Genomic DNA, 19,480 nt, shown 5'->3' with positions numbered 1-19,480 from the left:
GCTGAAGAAAATCGGGTGTATTTGATTGGCACATTTTGAGCGCTTACATGCAGAATTTGCAGAATAACAGACAGGATCTTTTATTTTGAAATTTTATTTCAGCAAACTAAAATGCATGATTTTTGAAAATGCCACAAATAAAGTTAAAAATAAACACTCAAATAATTAAAAAAAATAACTCATCTGAATAATCAAATAATTTAGATAGAATAAATAAAACAATCTTTACATTATAAAAATGTATCTGATGTCCAGAATGAATATATAAGTCACAAATCTATCTGAAAAGTATAACTCAGGTTTCACTATATTACATCTAGAATATACTTTAATGATAAACTATTAAAAACACTCCGCTCATCAATACAGACACACAACTCCAACGCTAGACAACAGCACAAACGCGCCATACAATACGCCGTCTGCTGGACAGCCGACACCTCCGAAGAAGAATCAGAAGAAAAATGTGTGCACAGCTCGACCCAAGGGCACTCCAAGCTGCAGCAGTTTTTCTCCGGGACTTTATATTAGTGGTGGCGAAAATACTCACACGCTGTCCTTATTGATACTTACCCTCACAGGTATGTGCTGGAGCCAATCCCAGCTGACTTTGGGCCAAAGGAGGAGTACGCCCAAAACCAGCCAATCACGCGGCACGATTAACGGTCTTCAATTAACCTGATGTGTTTCTTTGGAAGTCCGGATCCAAACCCACAACCTTAGAACTGTGAGCCACATCCGCTAACCCTCCTAAAAAGTTTTTCAAAAGTACATTTCCAGCTCCCTTCTTTGTAACGCCCGCTTGAGTGCATTCAGTGTTGGAACTGCTGATTTTAACAGGCAAGACTGAAAGCAGCCTGGCAGTGGGCCTATAGAGTGATCATTGAGACAAATTGATCTCTATCTGTGCAAATTGCCGCTGTCGTCTGTCATTGGCAAATGTGGACTGTGAAGGCACACACGCATTGCAGTTGTGTGTGTGTGTGTGAGGGAACTTTATGAATGGGGCCACACGCAAGTTGCTTAATTTTTAAAAACCAAACACACCCACAATTGAGATGTCAGCATTAATGACACAAGCCTAATTGGACTCATTTAATGTTACATTTGTAGTACTATGAGCACATGCCAGAATATTAGGTACACACAAAAACCTCCAATACGTCTAATCCAGCAATCCTGCCTTTAAAAAGACAACAATGCTTCGCTTTGTTCAATGTGATTTACGTTTACAGTATAGTATCATAATCATCATAAACTGTCCAGAAAATATGACATATTTGTAAACAGCACTTGCATCAACATCAATTATGACAAAGCAGGCAAAATCTGTTTATTGTCATAGTTTTGATATTTACAGTACATTGGCATTTAAGTCCATATAGGAGAAAATGAAAATGTCAGTATTCTCTGATTTGATAATAATAATACTAATAATAATAATTAATTGATTGTGCAAAAAAAAATTACCTGCGTTTTTGAATGTGTGTGGAAGTGTCCCAGTTGATGATGTGACAGAGTCGCTCTCTTGAAGTTGATTAGGCCGGTTAACCTTTGCTCCCGCGCCGCTCTGCCGAGGTTAATCAGGCCGGGAACTTTGCGGACCCCCGGGGTCAGCGCTCCGCTATCTGCGCACAGATAACATTAAAGCCACCCCAACCCACACCATTGCCATTTTTCTTTCCTCTTCACTTTTTTGGCTTCTTTTATAATTCTTGGTGTTGAATTAGACGCAAAGATTAATTTGTTTTATTATGATCAAATTTTTCATTTTGTGAGGGATGACCACGAGCTGCCCACGTGTAAATTTATATTTTTACTTTCAATACATTCAATGTATTTTAATTAAAGGTTTCTTTTTTTTTTGCTGATTGTGATTCCTAACTAGAAGAATTCAACAAAATATAAGATTTATACTCGATTTTCCCTAAATCACTCTTGTACTAAAATCTTTTATACAAACAATTTATGCATCGATCGGCACTGCTGCCAATCAACGCGTCATGTGCTGTGGCGCGCGCGTGCGTGTGCGAGCTTTGTTCTACTAACATGAGAAAATCACGCGTGTGCGCGTGCGTCTGCGCGCGCACGCGTGATCAGTAAATATAAAGTGCACGGCGACATCCTCTTGTCTGTCTCGTCTTAATCGATTGTTGTGTGCATACACACGTCATGTCGTGCAGCAGTGTGTGTGCGAATGTGTGTGCGTGGTTGTGTATACGCATGTGTGTGTGTGTGTGTCCATCATGCCGCCTGAAGGAAAAACAACTGCTAATCACACACAGTAAACTGTAACAACCTGCTATGAACATGCAATAAATAAAATACAATAAATGAATTAGCTTACAATACATGAATTTAAAATCCTGCTCTCATTCCAAACTCGCGTTTTTCATTTTACACGCATCCCGTTATTCATTTTTATAACCTCACAAATAATTGGAAATTATAAAGATTACGAGACTAGAGTATTTTGTAGCAAATACACTTGATGATAATGCCAGTTGTGATTTTTTAAAAATAATATTTATGATGCTTAAGTGACGTTTTATTGCCCCTATCTTATCATGCAGGCTGTTTATGATATCATCCTGTATTCTGTTTCAATAAATCCATTAAATGGCCTCATTTATGTTAATAGTGCGCATGCGCGTTCTTAAATGAGCTATAAGTGGTTAAATATGTCATAATACATGCTTTCCATACATATAAAAGCCTGTATACAGACAGGTACCCCCCCAACCCCCCTCCCCTCTGCCTCCCTCCCTCCCTCCCTCCCCCCTCCTCCCACCAGCACCCCCTCCCTCACGACAGTTTTTTCTTTTTTTTTCTCCTTTTTTTCTGCCAGTTTGCGCGCTGTATGAAGGAGAGGAAAGGCGCTGGGGATGTATCTAAACTTCGTCGTCGTCCTCCTAATTCTTGACAAGCCTTTCAAATTGATTTCATGCAATTTCCAAATGAGTTGCCTCGGAGCTCTGTGCAAAGTTTTTGCACGCTCAGACATCACACTTTTGCAATAAACGACGAGTTCTTGTTTTGATTTTTTTTTCTAACTTTCCTTAATTATTTTGTCTTTTGCATGTGGGGAGAAGAAGCCCGCCTGACTCTCACTCCAAGACTAAATTAAAGATTTTAAAGGGGAGAGAAGATGCACCCCGCCACGGACGAGTCCGCAGCGTATGCATTTGGTAGGTGTGCTGCCGTAACAACAACATAAACCCGATTCAAAATGAGACATTTGAGTCATACATATAATTTAAGGTGAAGGTTAAATGCATGCAAAAAATAATCCTCCAGCCGTTACTTTTAATACAGACATCTCTCCAGTCTATTGCTTTTAATTAACACGACATAGCAGTTTTGTATTATCCTCACAAAGCGTGCAAAAATGTATACTTACCACAAATGCAGCGACGCTATCTCCGAAATTATACAAGTGTTTATTTTATTTACAGATCCTCCATTTGTGTAGAATCTGCAAATAAAAGCGACAAAGTCGCGCTAATGAGCAGATAATTGGTTTTAGAATGCGGGGGGGGGGAAAAGCGGTCAGTTTTGAAATACGAGTTAATCCAAGTCGGCCACCAGTCTGTGCGGTGGTTGGTTTGAGTTGCTCCGAGGCTGCGGCGAGCAGACGACTGAAAGCAGGCTGCCTGTGGTGCGAGTTGCACCCAGCGCGCTCCTCGCTTGCAATCAACAAGGCGATGAATGAACGCGGGGCGGGCGGGATTGCATGTAATATATTTTCTGACGCTGGGGGGCAGCCATACACTATGCTGGGACTACAATGCGTGGAGCAGAAGACAATCACACATACACACACACCCAGAGTTCAAGTGTCACAGCCTGTGGTCATGAATGAGGTCATAGCCTGGCTTTTAATAATAATATTAGGGAGGGGCTTTATTGACAACAGCAGCAAATTTGTGGTTATTTTCCCCTAACGTGTCATTTTATTGAGCATATTGGTTTATAATTCTAATTATGCAGCTATTTTTTTTAAATAGTGCCAATTTACAGGCATCTTGAAACCCCTCATTTTTGACTTTTTTTATTTGTCACTTGTACTTGGGCAGTCGTGTAAGTAGCATTGTACACGTATAGTTGAACAGTTTTCATATGAGAGACGGATTGAGCTGAAGTGTGTGCGATTGTAATATTAAAAAGCACTTTTGTTTTGCATCCATCCTTCCTTGCACTTTCTGGACCCCTTATCCCGTTCATGTTTACGGGGGGCTGCAGAAATTGCTGCTCTGTTTGGGGTCTGCTCGCCAGTTACAGAGCGTATTTTCTGTACGTATTTTATTTATTTTATGGATTTTATTTTTTGCCATTTTATTGTTTTTAATGAATGCATTTGAATTACTATTTTGTATGCCAAAAATGGTTTAGGCTTGTGTGTGAATGCCAGATATATATAGAAATTCTACTTAGCTTATCATAAAACTCTCTCTGTATTTATAATTCTTCTTTTAGTTTAAAATGTGCATTATGTGTGAATGCATGGGGCATTGGGGAAAATCCTTTTTTTCATTTTGTTCACCCAACTGTGTAGTCTGTGTGTGTAAATGATAATTGTAATATCTATTACTATAATTGTTTTATATATTTATTTTACTTCATAATTATAAAAGTTTATTTCTTCATTTTATTTCATTTTTAACATTTGGATTAAGTATATAATCATCCCCGTTTCCTTCCATTTATTTAAAAAAAATAAAATAAAGAGCAACGGTTGCTTTATTTGTGTTTAATTTTGATGTCCAAGACAGTATGAGACATATTTTTCATGTACGGTATGCCTGAGAAGAAACGACTCCCCCCAAGCCACCCACCCACCCCTTTCGCCCCTTCTTCCTGGAAACCCGCCTCCTTTTAGGACCCGGCGGCCCTGGCTCGACCTCGGCTGCGTCTTGGCTCGGCACCAAGTGGCACAGCCGCGGCCCGGCAGCCAATGGAGAGCAAGGGGGGCGGTCCTACACACACTCCGCCTGCCTTATATGGCAGCGCGTCGCCATGGCAACGTGTGCTAAGTTGCAGCAGTCGTGTCAAAGTTCACTATATAGAGAAGCTCAGCGAGCTGATCAGAGAGAAAGCATTCTGCCAGCCGTGCTCGTCTTAAGCCAAAAACCTCCCCGACCGCCTTTTTAACATATTTCCACACTTTGATTCGCCTTTTTCAACCACATTCTAATCATAATTTTCATCGCACGGAAGAGAACAAGAAGACGAAGACGCGAGGAGGGATTCTAAAAGGCGCAGATCTCCAACATTTGCTGGCTCGAGAAGCGGATTTTTCTTATTCTTTCTTTTTTGTGGAGAGAATTCTTCCAGACTCGCACCGGGAGCTTGTTGGTCCCCATTCGACCGCCGGTCTTCTCCATCCATCCTCGCCCCCCCTTTTCCTACCCTCCTCCTCCTCCTCCTTGTCCTCCTCCTCCTTCTCTTCCTCCCTCCAAAAAGCCAAGCCGGTCCATGCTGTTTGCTCGCTCTCGTCCCGGCACTCGGCCGACCTTCCCCGCCGACGGGGGTGCTGGATGGCCGGCAGTAGGAACCCCCTTGACTCGGCCTCGCTGGTGAGAAGCAGCCTCCTCCTACTCGTCGTCTTCTTCCTCCGCCTCCTCCCCGTCGTCGTCGTCGTCGAGTCTACTCATTCCCGGAGCGGAGCGTCGAGCGCGGCGCCTCGGCTGTGGTGACATACCCCCCACACCACCACCAGCAGCACCAGCACCACCCCGGTCGGCGCGTGGAACGACAACCCTCCAATAAGGTCAAAAGAGAGACAAAACGGCCGATCAAAAAGTTTCCCCCCCGTTGACTGAGAGGCAGATATGGCAATGGTAGTGTGGAGAGGCTCCCAGGACGACGTGGCGGACACTCAGGGCGCCCTCTCCTCGCAGACCCAAGGCGGGCTGGCGCTGGGCAACGCGCAGCCGGGCCAGCTGGGGCTGACGGCCGCGCAAGTGGCGCCGCCGGCTCCGCAAACCCCCGCGCAAGGCGGCCCCAACGGGCAGTCGGCGCCCGGTGGTGGCCAAGGCGCCCAGCAGCAACCGGACAAGCAGCCGCAGCACATCGAGTGCGTGGTGTGCGGGGACAAGTCGAGCGGCAAGCACTACGGCCAGTTCACCTGCGAGGGCTGCAAGAGCTTCTTCAAGCGCAGCGTGCGGCGGAACCTGACGTACACATGCCGGGCCAACCGGAACTGTCCCATCGACCAGCACCACCGCAACCAGTGCCAGTACTGCCGCCTCAAAAAATGCCTCAAGGTCGGCATGAGACGGGAAGGTATTGGGACTTTTTGTTTACCTCACTTTTTTCTTTTATTCTTTTTTTTTCTTCTTCTTTTGGCTTTGTGTTGCGGTCGGTGCGCGTGTGTGCGATGCAGCGGGGGCTCCCTCGCGAGGTCGCCGGCCGGAGCGTGCCTCAATGCCGCCTTGTGCCGGCGCTCGAGTCGGGGGGACTCCACTGGATCTTTTTATGATATTATTATTGTTGTTGTTTTATGTCTATTTTTGTCATATACTCACCTTACGCGATCGGATATAACTGTGGACATGGAATATGTCCAGCTATGCTTACAAAAATAGGCACGCTCGCGGCGCGTCCACTTCCACTCGAGGTCTATTGTTTACCGAGTGTGCGTGGAGTATTCTCGCCAAATGCAAGCGTATGGGTTAAGGGTTCCACACGCGACGCCTTTGTGCATGCAGCCTTCCCCGCTGCGTGTACGTGTTTTACTGCTGCCATTTTGCAAGGCGCTAAGCAGTTGACGTTGAAATCGCCGCCGACCCGCTTGGCCGGTGCTTGACGTGCAGAATTCAGGCTTCAATATCTGTAGTCTCTCTTTTTACTGCAGCCGTGCAAAGGGGACGGGTGCCGCCCACGCAGCCGCACCACGGCCAGTTCGCGCTGACCAACGGGGACCCGCTGCACTGCCACTCGTACCTCTCGGGATATATCTCGCTGCTGCTGCGCGCGGAGCCCTACCCGACGTCCCGCTACGGCAGCCAGTGCATGCAGCCCAACAACATCATGGGCATCGAGAACATTTGCGAACTGGCGGCGCGCATGCTCTTCAGCGCCGTGGAGTGGGCCCGGAATATCCCCTTCTTCCCGGACCTGCAGATCACCGACCAGGTGGCCCTGCTGCGGCTGACGTGGAGCGAGCTGTTCGTGCTGAACGCCGCGCAGTGCTCCATGCCGCTTCATGTGGCCCCGCTGCTGGCGGCGGCCGGCCTGCACGCCTCGCCCATGTCGGCGGATCGCGTGGTGGCCTTCATGGACCACATTCGGATCTTCCAGGAGCAGGTGGAGAAGCTCAAGGCGCTGCACGTCGACTCGGCTGAGTACAGCTGCCTCAAGGCCATCGTGCTCTTCACCACAGGTGAGAACCGGAGCCACTCGTGGAGCGCGATTATAGCACGTTTCTTGCTCTCCTACTCCGCCATTTGTCACCCCGAGTCTTGTTTGGGGCCACTGACAGATATAAATGATGTGTGTGGGGGGTGGTGGGGGACTCAGACAGACTTGGGGGAGGGGGTGCCAAAATGATAGAGAGAGAAAGACAACCCTAATATTGCTCAGAGTGTGTGTGCGTGTTGGGGGGCTGTCAAGATTTAATGTTAATGTTTTTTTTTTTACGTCAGGTTGTGTAAATGTCTCCAAATGCAAGAAGGTGCTCTCAATTCCATTGGACAATTGTAATGATCCACAAAAATAATATACACGCATGTCCTGATGGTCAGCTATGTTGTTGTCATTCTTCTTTGGGAACTGTGTTTTAAAAACAAAAAATCGGTTACGCATGTGTTGCCCAGTTTAAAAAAAAAAAAAAAAATCCCGTTTTGGATGTAAACACTCCTGGCTAATTGCTATCTAAAATAATGAGAAGGATTAAAAATAACTTTGTTGCACAGTAAAAGCACATTAAACATTATAGTTACATATAAAAGGGAAGGATATTAAAATAATCCAGTATGGAGATGGGCTCTTGTTACTGCTCAAAACAACAAAAATCTCACATTTTAGTGGTGCCCCCAAGAAATATTCATTTAGAACACTTAAAAGTAATTAGTTTGTCAATACAAACTCTCCATATTTCATCAATTATTTTTTATGGACTACAGCAACAATAACATGTAACGTGCAATTGTTGCGTTACACAAACTTTAGATAATATTTCTATACAGCGTTGATCTTTATTTCATTTGGAATTTTATTGCAGAAAAATAACACAAATTACAAGTAACTGGGTAGAACACATTTGTTACTCAATATAAAACTAAAATATTCATTTTTTTTCCCCTATACGCCTTACATGGTTGAAATTGAGACCACAATATTAATTTAGATGCACATAGAAGGGCTCTCATTAAAAAGTGTATTGCTACCAAAGAAAAACAAATCCAAGCTTAATAATTAAATATTTGATTGCCCTGCAATGACATCAAATGCTAGAAAATGTATGGGCGCAACCATCGTGTACTTTAGAGGGGGGGTGGGGGTTAAAGCGCGATTATTATTTTTTTTTTGCAGTAAATCTACCCACATAAACAAGAGTTGATTGTAAACTCAGTGATAATGCGAAGTGAGGAGGGGTGGTGAGTGTGGGGTGGGCTTTCCTAAAGGTCAGACCACCATAACACCCCCACACCCACTTCTTCGTCTTGCACCTTGCAAGCATCAAACATGCATATTGCGTTGAAAATTGAGTTTGTTTGTTTTGTTTGCCCCCCCCCCCCTTCCCACACCCACGCCCTAAATCCACCCCACCCCCAATCGCAGACGCGTGCGGCTTGTCGGACGTGGCCCACGTGGAGAGCCTGCAGGAGAAGTCCCAGTGCGCCCTGGAGGAGTACGTGCGCAGCCAGTACCCCAACCAGCCCACCCGCTTCGGCAAGCTGCTGCTGCGCCTGCCCTCGCTGCGCACCGTTTCCTCGTCGGTCATTGAACAGTTGTTTTTCGTCCGCCTGGTAGGTAAGACCCCCATCGAAACGCTCATCAGGGACATGTTGCTGTCGGGGAGCAGCTTTAACTGGCCTTACATGTCCATTCAGTAAAGAAGACACAAGATGACGATGGTGGTGCAGGTGGCGGTGTGTGTGTGTGTGTGTGTGTTGTGAGGGAGGGAGGGGCTGCTGGCTGGAGGTGACGATTCAATGATTTTAGCTGCTTCTTCTTTTTATTTGCGCTGAAGGAATATTGGAAGGACAAAAAAAAAACTGTGAATTATTCCCTCCCTCATTTCACCCCCCCGCCCCCCGCGTAAAAAAAAGACGCGAATCCACTGACTGAACTGAAAAGTGTTTTTTGTAACGAAAGCAACAAGAACAACAAAAAAGGAAAACGCGGGATTTTGTTGAGGAAATTAAGTATTAAGTGCTTTTTTTTTGTTTCGAAAAAGGAAGGGAATTTTGTTTTTATTCACGTGTCCTGTGTCCAAATGTATAGCTGTGTGCGTGCGTGCGTGCGTGGGTGCGTGTGTGTTTTGTACTTTCCTCCTCCATTTTTTTTTCTTTTTTTTCCTCTGGTTCCAAACCGGCTTAATATGTGACTGTGTTGTACACAGGTGGTTGTGTTTTTTTTTCCATTCACGTGAAGAATAATGTGTACAAACAAACGGGGGAAAAAAGGAGAGGAATTAAAACCACAGCAATAGGAGTTGTTCGAGACTTTTTTTGGTCCATCTGTAGAAGCTTCATGCTTGCAAGCGCACTTACGTTCCCAACGAGCCACTATGAATAATTTTGCATCATTTGTCCTCGTTGAACAATTGGCAGCCTTTATCTTTCGTTGAGAATATTATTATATCGACTTGTGATTCCTGGGGAAGGTCAACCAAGTTTAAAAGCCAAGCCTATGTGGCGTTTAATAGCAGTATTACATGACGAAACAATAAAACAAACGATCCCCTTTTGTCCGAATTAAGTGCCTGACAAGCATGACGCGATTTCTCCACAACAACGTGCATGGTGAAAGTGGGGGAATGGTGTGCTTTCTCCCCGATGTGCACCCTTAAGATGAGTGAATCGGCCGTGCAAGCATGCCGATGTGGGGCAGTATTGTTGTAAATATAGGTCAACTTGTTTCTTTTCTACCAGCTCTGTGTGGCCCAGAGCAAATGTGTGGTTGCCATCATTTTCGCTCGTCTTTCCAACGGAGTGTCGGACTCAGCTCGGCTCGGTAGCACTGACGAGTTCTGTACATACATATTATTATTATTAATATTAATTATTATTATGATTACAACCACATTTTCTTTGGTTTTGTTTTCTTTTTTTTTTTTTTTTTGTTTGGTTTCATGTATATTTAGACTGTGAATGCATGGCCACAGGTCGCTAACCTATTTTACCCTATTTGCTATATAAATGTAAATGTTCTTTCTTTTTATTGGGTGAGTGGAGGGACTCGAGGGCGGGGGGGGTTGTATAGATATAATCTGTGCGTTCACTACACACAAGCCCTTGTATTTAAAGACACACATACATACACACACGCACATACACACACTCAAAAAAGACACAAATAAGTGAAAATTCATCTTCATATGAGGACTTAGAAACAGGGTGAGCAGGTTTTTATGGGGTGCTTTGCAGTGTGCGTGCGTGCCTGTGCTTGTGTGTGTGTGCGCGCGCACGCGCGCGTGAGCAATTAATTACACACACACACGTATAAAAATTAATTAAGAAAAATAACGGGAGCACACAACACACACACACTGTACGCACGCACACACGTGGACCAGAGAATGATACATGATTGTAATTATGAACCCACCTTTTTTATATAAATATATAAAAAATATATGACTGCAGGGTATTGATAACGTATAGATACTTTTTTTTAAAATGATGATCATGATGATGATGAATTCATTGCAAGTGATACCTGTGAGTGTGTGTGCGCGTGAAAGTTTCTAATAGTTGAACACGATTCTCGTTCGTTCGTTCGTTCGTTCGTTTGTTTTGTGTTAGCTTATTGTACAACGAGCATTCTGCTGTAAATTTGTTCTTGGTATTAAATTATAATTTATGAATTTGATATCTTTTCATGGCTTTATTCCTCTCTCACTTCTTTGTGATGAATGGATGAATTTGGATTCGTTCCTCCTCACTTTTTATTATACTTTTTAATCGTCCAGCTTTAGTGCATCTCCCCCAAAAGTCACCACAAATCCTCCTAAAAAAATGCATCCAGACGTTTTTGTGTGCTTGTGGCTATTCATTATTAGCAGTGTAACTTTGACGTCTACTGCTGCTGCTGCGGTTCTGTTGCGCATGCGTACTTGCTTTACTAATGATGACTTGGATGATCGGCGTCATTAATCGACTATCTGCAATAGTCGTTATGACGTCACCAAATAATCACCAAATGACGTTTTTGGATCGGTCACAGAATGAATATTACAACGTCATCATTATTATTTCCATGATTATTATTTTCACTCTCACGTCAATTCCATTCACGGCCATGCGCGTAAGTGACGTAATACGTAAGGCGATATTTGTTTTCATTTGATTACATTTAAAAACCAAAATCTAAACATTCTTACGTTTAGTGCACATTAGGAAGTCATATTTATTACTTTTATCAGCCCCCCAAATTATCCCAATTTATACTTGTTACTGTTTTTAAGTGACATAATGTTAACATGTGTTACTGTTAACAGTTTCTCCATCATATGACGTACATTTGCACACACACACTGAGTGGAGGTCAGGCCATAAATGTAAGAAAATATCGCCATCTACCCGTCGTGCTCGAAAGTGCACACACCTCGTGAACTGAGTGACCAACTCGCACTTACCCAAGGAGAAACTTTTTGGGTGTGCTCGTAAAAGATTGTGAACTGCAAACTTAATTGATGCGTCTGCGCATTGGGGACACTTCATTAGGTACGCCTGATGACGTCCTCCATAAGACGCGTAGGAGAAGAAATGACGAAGAAAATGTTGCGCTGCAGAGACGAGTTTATGTTCAAGCGAACGACATGCGATGCCAAAATAGCTGACAGGTGTAAATCATGACGCGCCACGCTCAATAAATATATTTGGTATTGTTCAGTAAAAAACGAAACACTCCAAATGGAGGGTTGTTTTCTTGTTAAGGCAGAACTGTAGCATTTAAATAGTGCAAGTGGATGTAATGTAGATAGTTATAATTCGTGTATTCGAATGACAATATCAACTTTCAAAACCAATTTTGAATTATTTCGTCATTATTTCTGTAAGCGTTGCTCGTTCACATAAGTGTGTGGGGGGAATTGACAGTTGGTGCAAAAATGGGAGTTTATAAAATAGAGGAAAAGGGTGTTGATTTTACTTTCTTTTGTCATAAAATCATCCGGATCTTGATTTACTTTTTAGTAGATGTTATTAAAAAATAAATTAAATCCAGATGATGGTTGTAAATTAAAATTGACACCATTTTTTTCAGTGTAGTATCCAGACTAAATAAACACACGCGCACATTGATTGCAAACCAATCAAAAATGGTCGTGTTTGTAAAGGCGTCCCCCACACTTTGGTGTATTTAAATTGCGCAAAGCGCTCTAATTCCTTGAGTTTCACTTATTATTTTCTACAATAGATGGAGAAAAGACCAAACCAAATTAATACAGACTGATAGTTGGTTAAAATGTCACGCACACGCACAGTAGCACTGCATTATTTATTAAGTCTTGCATTTACAACCAGTGCTCAGAATGACCCTTAAAGCATTTGGAAGCCTTCATAAATATGTTCATATTTTTGGTTCTTTATCTTAGCCAATATTTTGTAATTTTATTTTTGCCAGATTTGAGGAGGCATGTTCATGTGTTATACAGAAAAAAATGCGTAAACTTTATTTAGATATTGTACTTTAAAATAATCAGTAAATAAATATAATTATTTTTAAAATAATTTAAAACATAGATGATCGTTTTGTGGGTAGTCCACATTCATTTGTTCATCACCAGTCCTTATGATTTGTCCCCCAGAATTTGGAGATCACGTGACATGTCACCCACTACATAAAACAAAAAAAATAGATATATATAAATAAATAAATAAAAAAATAAAAAAATAAATAAATAAATAAATACAAGTATTGCACAGGTTCTGGTCATAACTAAACATTATTTATAGCGCATTCAATAACCACCAAAACTCATCTTCATCATCAACATATATTTTGAAGCTGTTTGTAGATTTTCACAACACCAATTGCCAGTTTGGAGAATTTGAACACATGTGGGATTCAGCCCATTTCGGGAAAAAAAACAAAAATCTCCAATTTGAGAGTCCTCAACCCCTTCAGATAGAAGAGGCCCTGCGGGATGCGTTCAATGTACAATTTTGTGACGTCAAAACCAAACCAAATTAGTCTCGAAGCGAGTTGTGCTCAAAATCTGTTGCTTTAATTTCGGCGTCATTTGGTGAACATTATTATTATAATCCATCATCGTCGTTGTCGTTATCACCACAAACAAACCACGCCTTCACACCTACAGGTGAAAAACAGTACAATAATTCAGTGTTAAGGCAAAAACGTAACGTTTTTACAGTTTTTGGTTGATAAATCACTTTGTGCAAATCAAATGTGCTAAATATGTTATTATTTTCAAATGTTTGTTAAGAAAATGTTTGGCTATCTTTTCTTTTTATTGTGGTAAAATGATCGTGATTTATCCAATCTCTGGAGCCTTTTACCTTGTCATCTGGACGGAATGGAAAAAAATGAATGCGAAAAATACCAATTACCTTAATAATAGAAAATATCAAATTCCTAGTATTTATTCATCTTTTAAAACACAGTCTTGATGTACTTCACACACCAAACGTCCAATGCATTTCATTTGCTTCCATTGCCATGTAAAAAAATAGAACAAACATAAATGTATGTATTATTATTGTCCTAGAAAAAAAATGAGTGATAAAAAAAAAATCAATTGTTGTGAGGACTTAAATAGTGAGCCTGTAAATGTGCTGATGATGTACGCTCAATTGTGGAGATGACATTACAGGAGGAGAAAGAATACACTCGCCCATCCCTGCCTGCATCCCCCCCTCGTCCTCCTTTCTCGTCCCCCCGCCGCCGAGTGACCCCCACAGGACCCGGTGAGTGGCGCCGGGCCCCGTTGCACTAATAACTTGCAAGTGGCGACCGCGGCGCTCATGCAGGGCAGGTTGAATGCGTGGTAGTGCAGTACTGGTGGCGTGCTGCAGAGGGCGCGCTTCAGCACCTTTCACCTCAGCTCGCTCTTTCACCCGCTCTTTCACTTGCTTTCCTTTTTAATCTTCATTTTTCTATTCATAAATATACCAAATTATTTTTGCCACTTTTGTAAAAACAAAAAATAATTTATAAAACAAAGAACTCGAAGGAAATCATTTTTAATTCACTTTTATTCCATCCAAGTAATTTACAAATAAAAAGACGCATTTACTGAGGTAATATTTTAAAGTATTACATGGATGGTATAAATGTGACAATTACATGCAGATGCATCTTAATAAATGACACTATGATGGGAAACGGAATCTAGTCCAGTAATTCAAACTATAGGGAAATATTCAACATTATAAAAAAGCCAATTGGCCTGCTGAGATTACATTTAATCGACTGGCATAATTTAAAATTCATCCACACAATATTTAATATGTTAAGTGGCTGACAATTATTTTTAGTTCATCTCGACTAGTTTTGATGCCTTCATTTTGTTATTTTTTTAATTAATCAAAATTAATACTTGCTTAGAAAACATGTTTATTTTCTATTCTTTTCATGCATTTCGTTTCTTTTAACCATGGCTGTACGTGTATAATTTGATAAATCCAAGGAAAATTAATCCACGTGCCACATTTGTCTGTTTTATTAAAAAATAACGTCTGCTAATGTCAGGACTGTGTGCATTCTCCCTCAAATAATTAAAATATACCGAATTTAAATATTAAAAATACAAATGAAGAAAAATATATCGTAAAGCCTTAATTCCAACAAGAATAAAATAAGATATTTGTGTCAGCATTAATGTCATTGAATGGAAAAAATGCAGTGGATTTTGAAGTTCATTAGAAAACAAATCACAGTAAAGTTTACGTCTTTAAATTTCAACATCATCCGTGCACATTTGTTTGAAACTGTTTAAAGAGATAGCAAAAAATGAAGAAACTCATAACGAATGTAATAAAATTAAATTGGATTACACTTACAATTTTCTCTCTAAATGTCAGCTAGCTTCAACATGTTTGATTTAAAATACCTAAAAATGGAGCAAACACAATGTCTTTAATTATAAGAACGTGTAAATGTCATTGTTGCTCACATTTATGCTCGGATTTAAAAGGAAATGACAATTTCAAATCTGCAAACTACAGTTTTGCTCAAGTCATTTCAATGTAACGAAGAAAATTGTCCACAAAATGTCATAGTTCTTTTAATTAAAGTAAATTTTACATCTGCATTTTTGACATAAAAACGAGACCCACGCCATGAATATCTTTTAATTGAAGTTAGTTACAACAAACTGCATTGTAAAATAAATCAATTTCTTTTGCGCTACTAATTTAAAAACATGAGAAGGTGCCATTAAAAACTCCTCCATATGATACTTTCAACTTTTCAATCGGATTTTTTTTTGTTTGAAATTCCCAAACGTGCAAAAAACGAGCAACCTGCGAGGTTTGATTTTGTTGTTGTTGTCTTGTCTCCTCTTTGCTGGTTGCCGACGATCGTGCATGTGTGACGGCGGCAGCGGCGGACAATAACGCGCCAATTGTCCAGGTTTTGTGACCCAGCAAATGCGAGGGGGGCTCTCGTGGCTTTGCTATGTAATTATGCAAAACACTTTGCATAAAGACTTTGCCATCCGATCTAATGATAGGAGCCCTCTTGCCTTGCATGCGTGGAGCCAACCAGCCGCCGCTGTCGCGCTGCGCAAATCACAGTCCAGCAGGTAACACACCCAAAAACAATCTTGTGTGTCTTTAGGAGATCGATATAGCACTGATGCATTCAAATACAGTCGTTTCCAGTGTACATGAAAGTCGAGACACCCTCAAAGGACAAGAAATGAGATCAAGCGAAATCATTTGAAAACATTTAATACCATCCAGAGGCGGAGCTAAAGTGGTGGTCAAGGGTGGCCATTAGAGAAGATGTTGGTTAATTTTTTCTTCCATGATACATTTCATGCATTGGATATTAATTTGTTAAAGCCCTCTGATGATTCAAAGAGTCAGGAAAAGCCTACTAGAACATCTGAAGTTTATTTTAGTCACTTGTAATACCGGCTGGTGTGTGCTGACTATCATTTAATTTTTTTTTTTTTTTTTAATGTACTCACGTGAAAAGATTTGCTTGGCGTTTTAACAGTGGAAAACGTTTAGAGAGAATTTGGTCTCATTTTCTATCTTACAAAAACCTGATTTGACTCTTTATATCCACTCTTGAGCTCATGTTTGTACCCTCTTACATAGATAGACACAACAGTGATGTGTTCCGTAACAATGATTAATATTTTTCAGTGTCTTGAATGCAATAGCAGTGATTTTGGAAGCAGCCTACGCGATCCGTGTGACATCCACGCATGTTTTTCCTGGCCACGCTTTCCCCAAGCCCTTGAGGTGCACTCCGCCATGCGTGTGTGCACTTAATAAACACTTGCAGAGGTGTGAATCTGAGAGCTTTTGCAGTAAATGAAGTGCCAGAGGAACCGGCGAGGAATACAGACGTGCAGCTGTCAGGGGTCACAAGCGGGCCGAGATTGCTTCCAGACCAAAAGAAAGAAGAAAACACATGTGACCCACGTGAAGACTGCTGCATTTCGAGAAGAGATGAGCGAAGGACGGAAGGAAGACGACGTGAAGGAGGACTCGTGGCCTTCAACCATGCAAACGTGACCGATGAATCAACTCGTATTCAAACGTGGCAAACCTGCCGCTTGTATTTTCTTCCAAGTGAAAAGCATTGCCAAGAGGAAAAAGAATTTATGTCGGGTTTCAAACTAAGGTTGGCGTTTCAAAGTAGGGTTTCAAACTGGGATTAGGGTTTCAAACAAGGGTTAGGGTTTCAAACAAGGGTTAGGGTTTCAAACTAGGGTTTGATATTGATGCCATCACTGAGACTGTGTCTTAAGTTACAAGGTGGATTAAATGATTGTATATAATTGTAAATTATATTCTTCTTTTGTTAATACATAGCTCCAACCTAAATAGGGTTAGCTTAGCATAGCTTTCAGAGCAAATTGCGACTTTGAGAAGAAAGCCCGCGTGGTGTTAGAGAGCTCTGATCTCGGCCATGACAGCTTTTGGTCCGATCAGACAGTTGAACATGCCGCTCCCACTGTCACTTTCAATTTTGGTGTGACCCCGCCGTGCCGGGATGGGGGAGAAGTGTCACAAAGTGCGATTGAAGGCTCGTATTATCCATCCGACAGCTTCACTCATCTGCACGTAATGACAACAAGAACGTGAATAACAAACGTAAGAAAATTTATTTTGAAAATGACCATGTATAGTCAAGCTTTTATTTTGAAAGAAGAGCATTTATTGTATTGATAAACAATATAAGGAACCATAGCAACACAGCTTTGTGAAACGTGCTATGCTAGCTTGGATGTATGGATTGTGGTAGGTGAAAAAACAAATATACTATACTGTATTTATACAGTTTATATATCTATTCCTACTTTTGGCATGTGTTGATGACATCATCAATGGTCTGGCATTTCCCCATGTTGCGCTGTCTGTGCACGAGCACTAATGAATTGTGACTAGGAGACTGGCTGGCTCCCGCCGCTGACCTCGGCTATTATTAGTGTGACCTCCCTTTGGCTTGACCAACAATAGCAAACAAAAAAACTGTTTTTGATATGATTGCAGGGAGTACACTCGGGCTGATGAATCTGTACGGGTAAAGCCTCGGCAGAATACAACTTTTGTTAATTGCTGAGTTTCAGTGCAGCACAGTGAATAGAGAAGACTTTCTGTGGCTTTGTGCACACGCCTGCCTGCCGGCTCCGGGAGTTTGGGTTTTCATCAGTGGTGGTAGTAACACTGTGTTGGAACAATGTGACGGCTAGGAATCTTTTTAAAACCTCACTCCAACTGAATCAACCGACAGAAAAACGTCTTGCCGGCCGCCATTTTGCTGCAATGTTAGTTGGTGAACCATGGCCAAGTTCTTTCAAAAACCTCATCTGTCAAATGCTGTCTGAAAACAAAACACAAACAGGGAAGAGCATATAGTGACTTTTGGGACAAAGTAGATTTTTCTTTCCCCCATTTCTTTGTCTTTGATAATCATGAAATAAAATAGTCACATCAAATTTCATTCTAAGTAATCCAGTTGGAATCGAACCCGCACAATCTTAACTGTGCGGTGGACGTGCTAACCAAATTATGATAATATTCTATTTCTTACATAACATTCACGAGGCACGTGCAGGTTTGGCATGGATTAAATGAAGCAGCAGGAAGGAGTCACATGACAACACCTGTCTTATTGCCACTCATGATCGGCCACTCATCTGCACCGCTGACCTCGCCCCCTTTCTGTTCCTCCCCACGACCACCGCAGTCAATAAGGTTCACTAAAAGGTTTGTTATGGCCAACAATTTGCGTGGGTGGACTTTCACACGGAGAACACACCGAGGGGCGGATCGGGTCGCAATTAAAAAGACAATCATTAGACCTTGGCTGACATTTTAAGCAGGGAGCGGCAAAAAAAAAAAAAAGCTTATGAAGTCCATCCAAAGTGAAAAAAAAATGGAAAGAAAAATATAGAGAAATAAAAACAATGCTAGTCAATATAAAATAAATTAAATAATATTAAAAATACAAAATGTACACCATACTTTAGTATAAATAACATTTTGACATATTGAATAAAAACACAACATGGTGAAAAGCATGAACATTTTTCCACTAGCAAAGCACAGGCGGTGCAGAAGAGAATCTGCTGATGTGCTGACAATGTGCTAAATGTGTCCGAGTTGAACCTTTGACCTCTACTTTAAGAGGAAAATGATGGAAGTCATCATCCTCATCCTGGGGGGGGCTAATTATGGGATGGATGATGACTTGAGCTCCAAGTGTTGTTGTTGTCAACTGAAGCTATCCTTTCTTTCTGGCAGACCCTCATTTTTCTCAAAATAGCAAATCTTTTTATTGTTTTAACCCCCCTCACCCCCTCCCTTTTTTGTTTTTTTAAATTGCTGGCCACATTTGCACTCCTCCGTCCTTCCCCTTAGTTTTGCAGGTGTCTCCAATTACCTGTTGGTTTTACTCATTTTTTTTTTTTTTTTTTAGGGACACTTTTTCTTTACAAGCACAACATGCGAGGACGTCCGTACTGATTGGCAGCAAGACCACGCACGCACTTGTCGACTCCTCGGCGAGCTGGTTGGCATTTCATTATAGACGAGAGCAAGAGATAAGTGGCCACAAGGAGCGCGCGGTGAAATGTAGCGTTGCTAAGAGACGGCGAAGGCGCCAA

General features: G+C 41.7%; 2 protein-coding genes and 1 long non-coding RNA gene across 7 annotated transcripts in view; 2 read left to right on the top strand and 1 right to left on the bottom strand.

Annotated features, from left to right (window-relative positions):
- Positions 1-3,277, top strand: part of alkbh3 (alkB homolog 3, alpha-ketoglutarate dependent dioxygenase) — a 132,294-nt gene extending 129,017 nt beyond the window's left edge. For all 3 annotated transcript variants that reach the window (XR_007482301.2, XR_007482299.2, XR_007482300.2), the window contains one exon: positions 3,093-3,277. The gene's annotated coding sequence lies outside the window, so the exon portion shown is untranslated. The remainder of the gene's footprint in view (positions 1-3,092) is intronic.
- LOC125970966 (uncharacterized) lies at positions 79-3,537 on the bottom strand. The gene is made up of 2 exons (XR_007482311.1): positions 3,401-3,537; positions 79-1,628 (listed from the first exon to the last, which is right to left on the bottom strand). It is a non-coding gene; the product is annotated as an uncharacterized lncRNA (long non-coding RNA).
- Positions 3,093-11,040, top strand: nr2f2 (nuclear receptor subfamily 2, group F, member 2). 3 transcript variants are annotated; one of them, XM_049723732.1, is made up of 3 exons: positions 3,093-3,188; positions 6,857-7,384; positions 8,785-11,040. In XM_049723732.1, exons 1-3 carry the CDS (start codon positions 3,149-3,151, stop codon positions 9,057-9,059), a joined length of 843 nt encoding a protein of 280 aa, XP_049579689.1. In that variant the 5' UTR covers positions 3,093-3,148; the 3' UTR covers positions 9,060-11,040. The 3 variants fall into 3 exon arrangements, with proteins under 3 accessions (XP_049579689.1, XP_049579687.1, XP_049579688.1); XM_049723730.2 differs by lacking the exon at positions 3,093-3,188 and adding an exon at positions 5,081-6,285 and having other exon boundaries at positions 6,839-7,384; XM_049723731.2 differs by lacking the exon at positions 3,093-3,188 and adding an exon at positions 5,085-6,285.
- The last annotated feature ends 8,440 nt before the right edge of the window (positions 11,041-19,480 follow it).

This window comes from Syngnathus scovelli, chromosome 6 (genome assembly GCF_024217435.2).
Source record: "Syngnathus scovelli strain Florida chromosome 6, RoL_Ssco_1.2, whole genome shotgun sequence".
NCBI lineage: Eukaryota > Metazoa > Chordata > Actinopteri > Syngnathiformes > Syngnathidae > Syngnathus > Syngnathus scovelli.
Note: the sequence above shows the minus strand (reverse complement) of the source record. Positions and strands in the feature narration are given on the sequence as shown.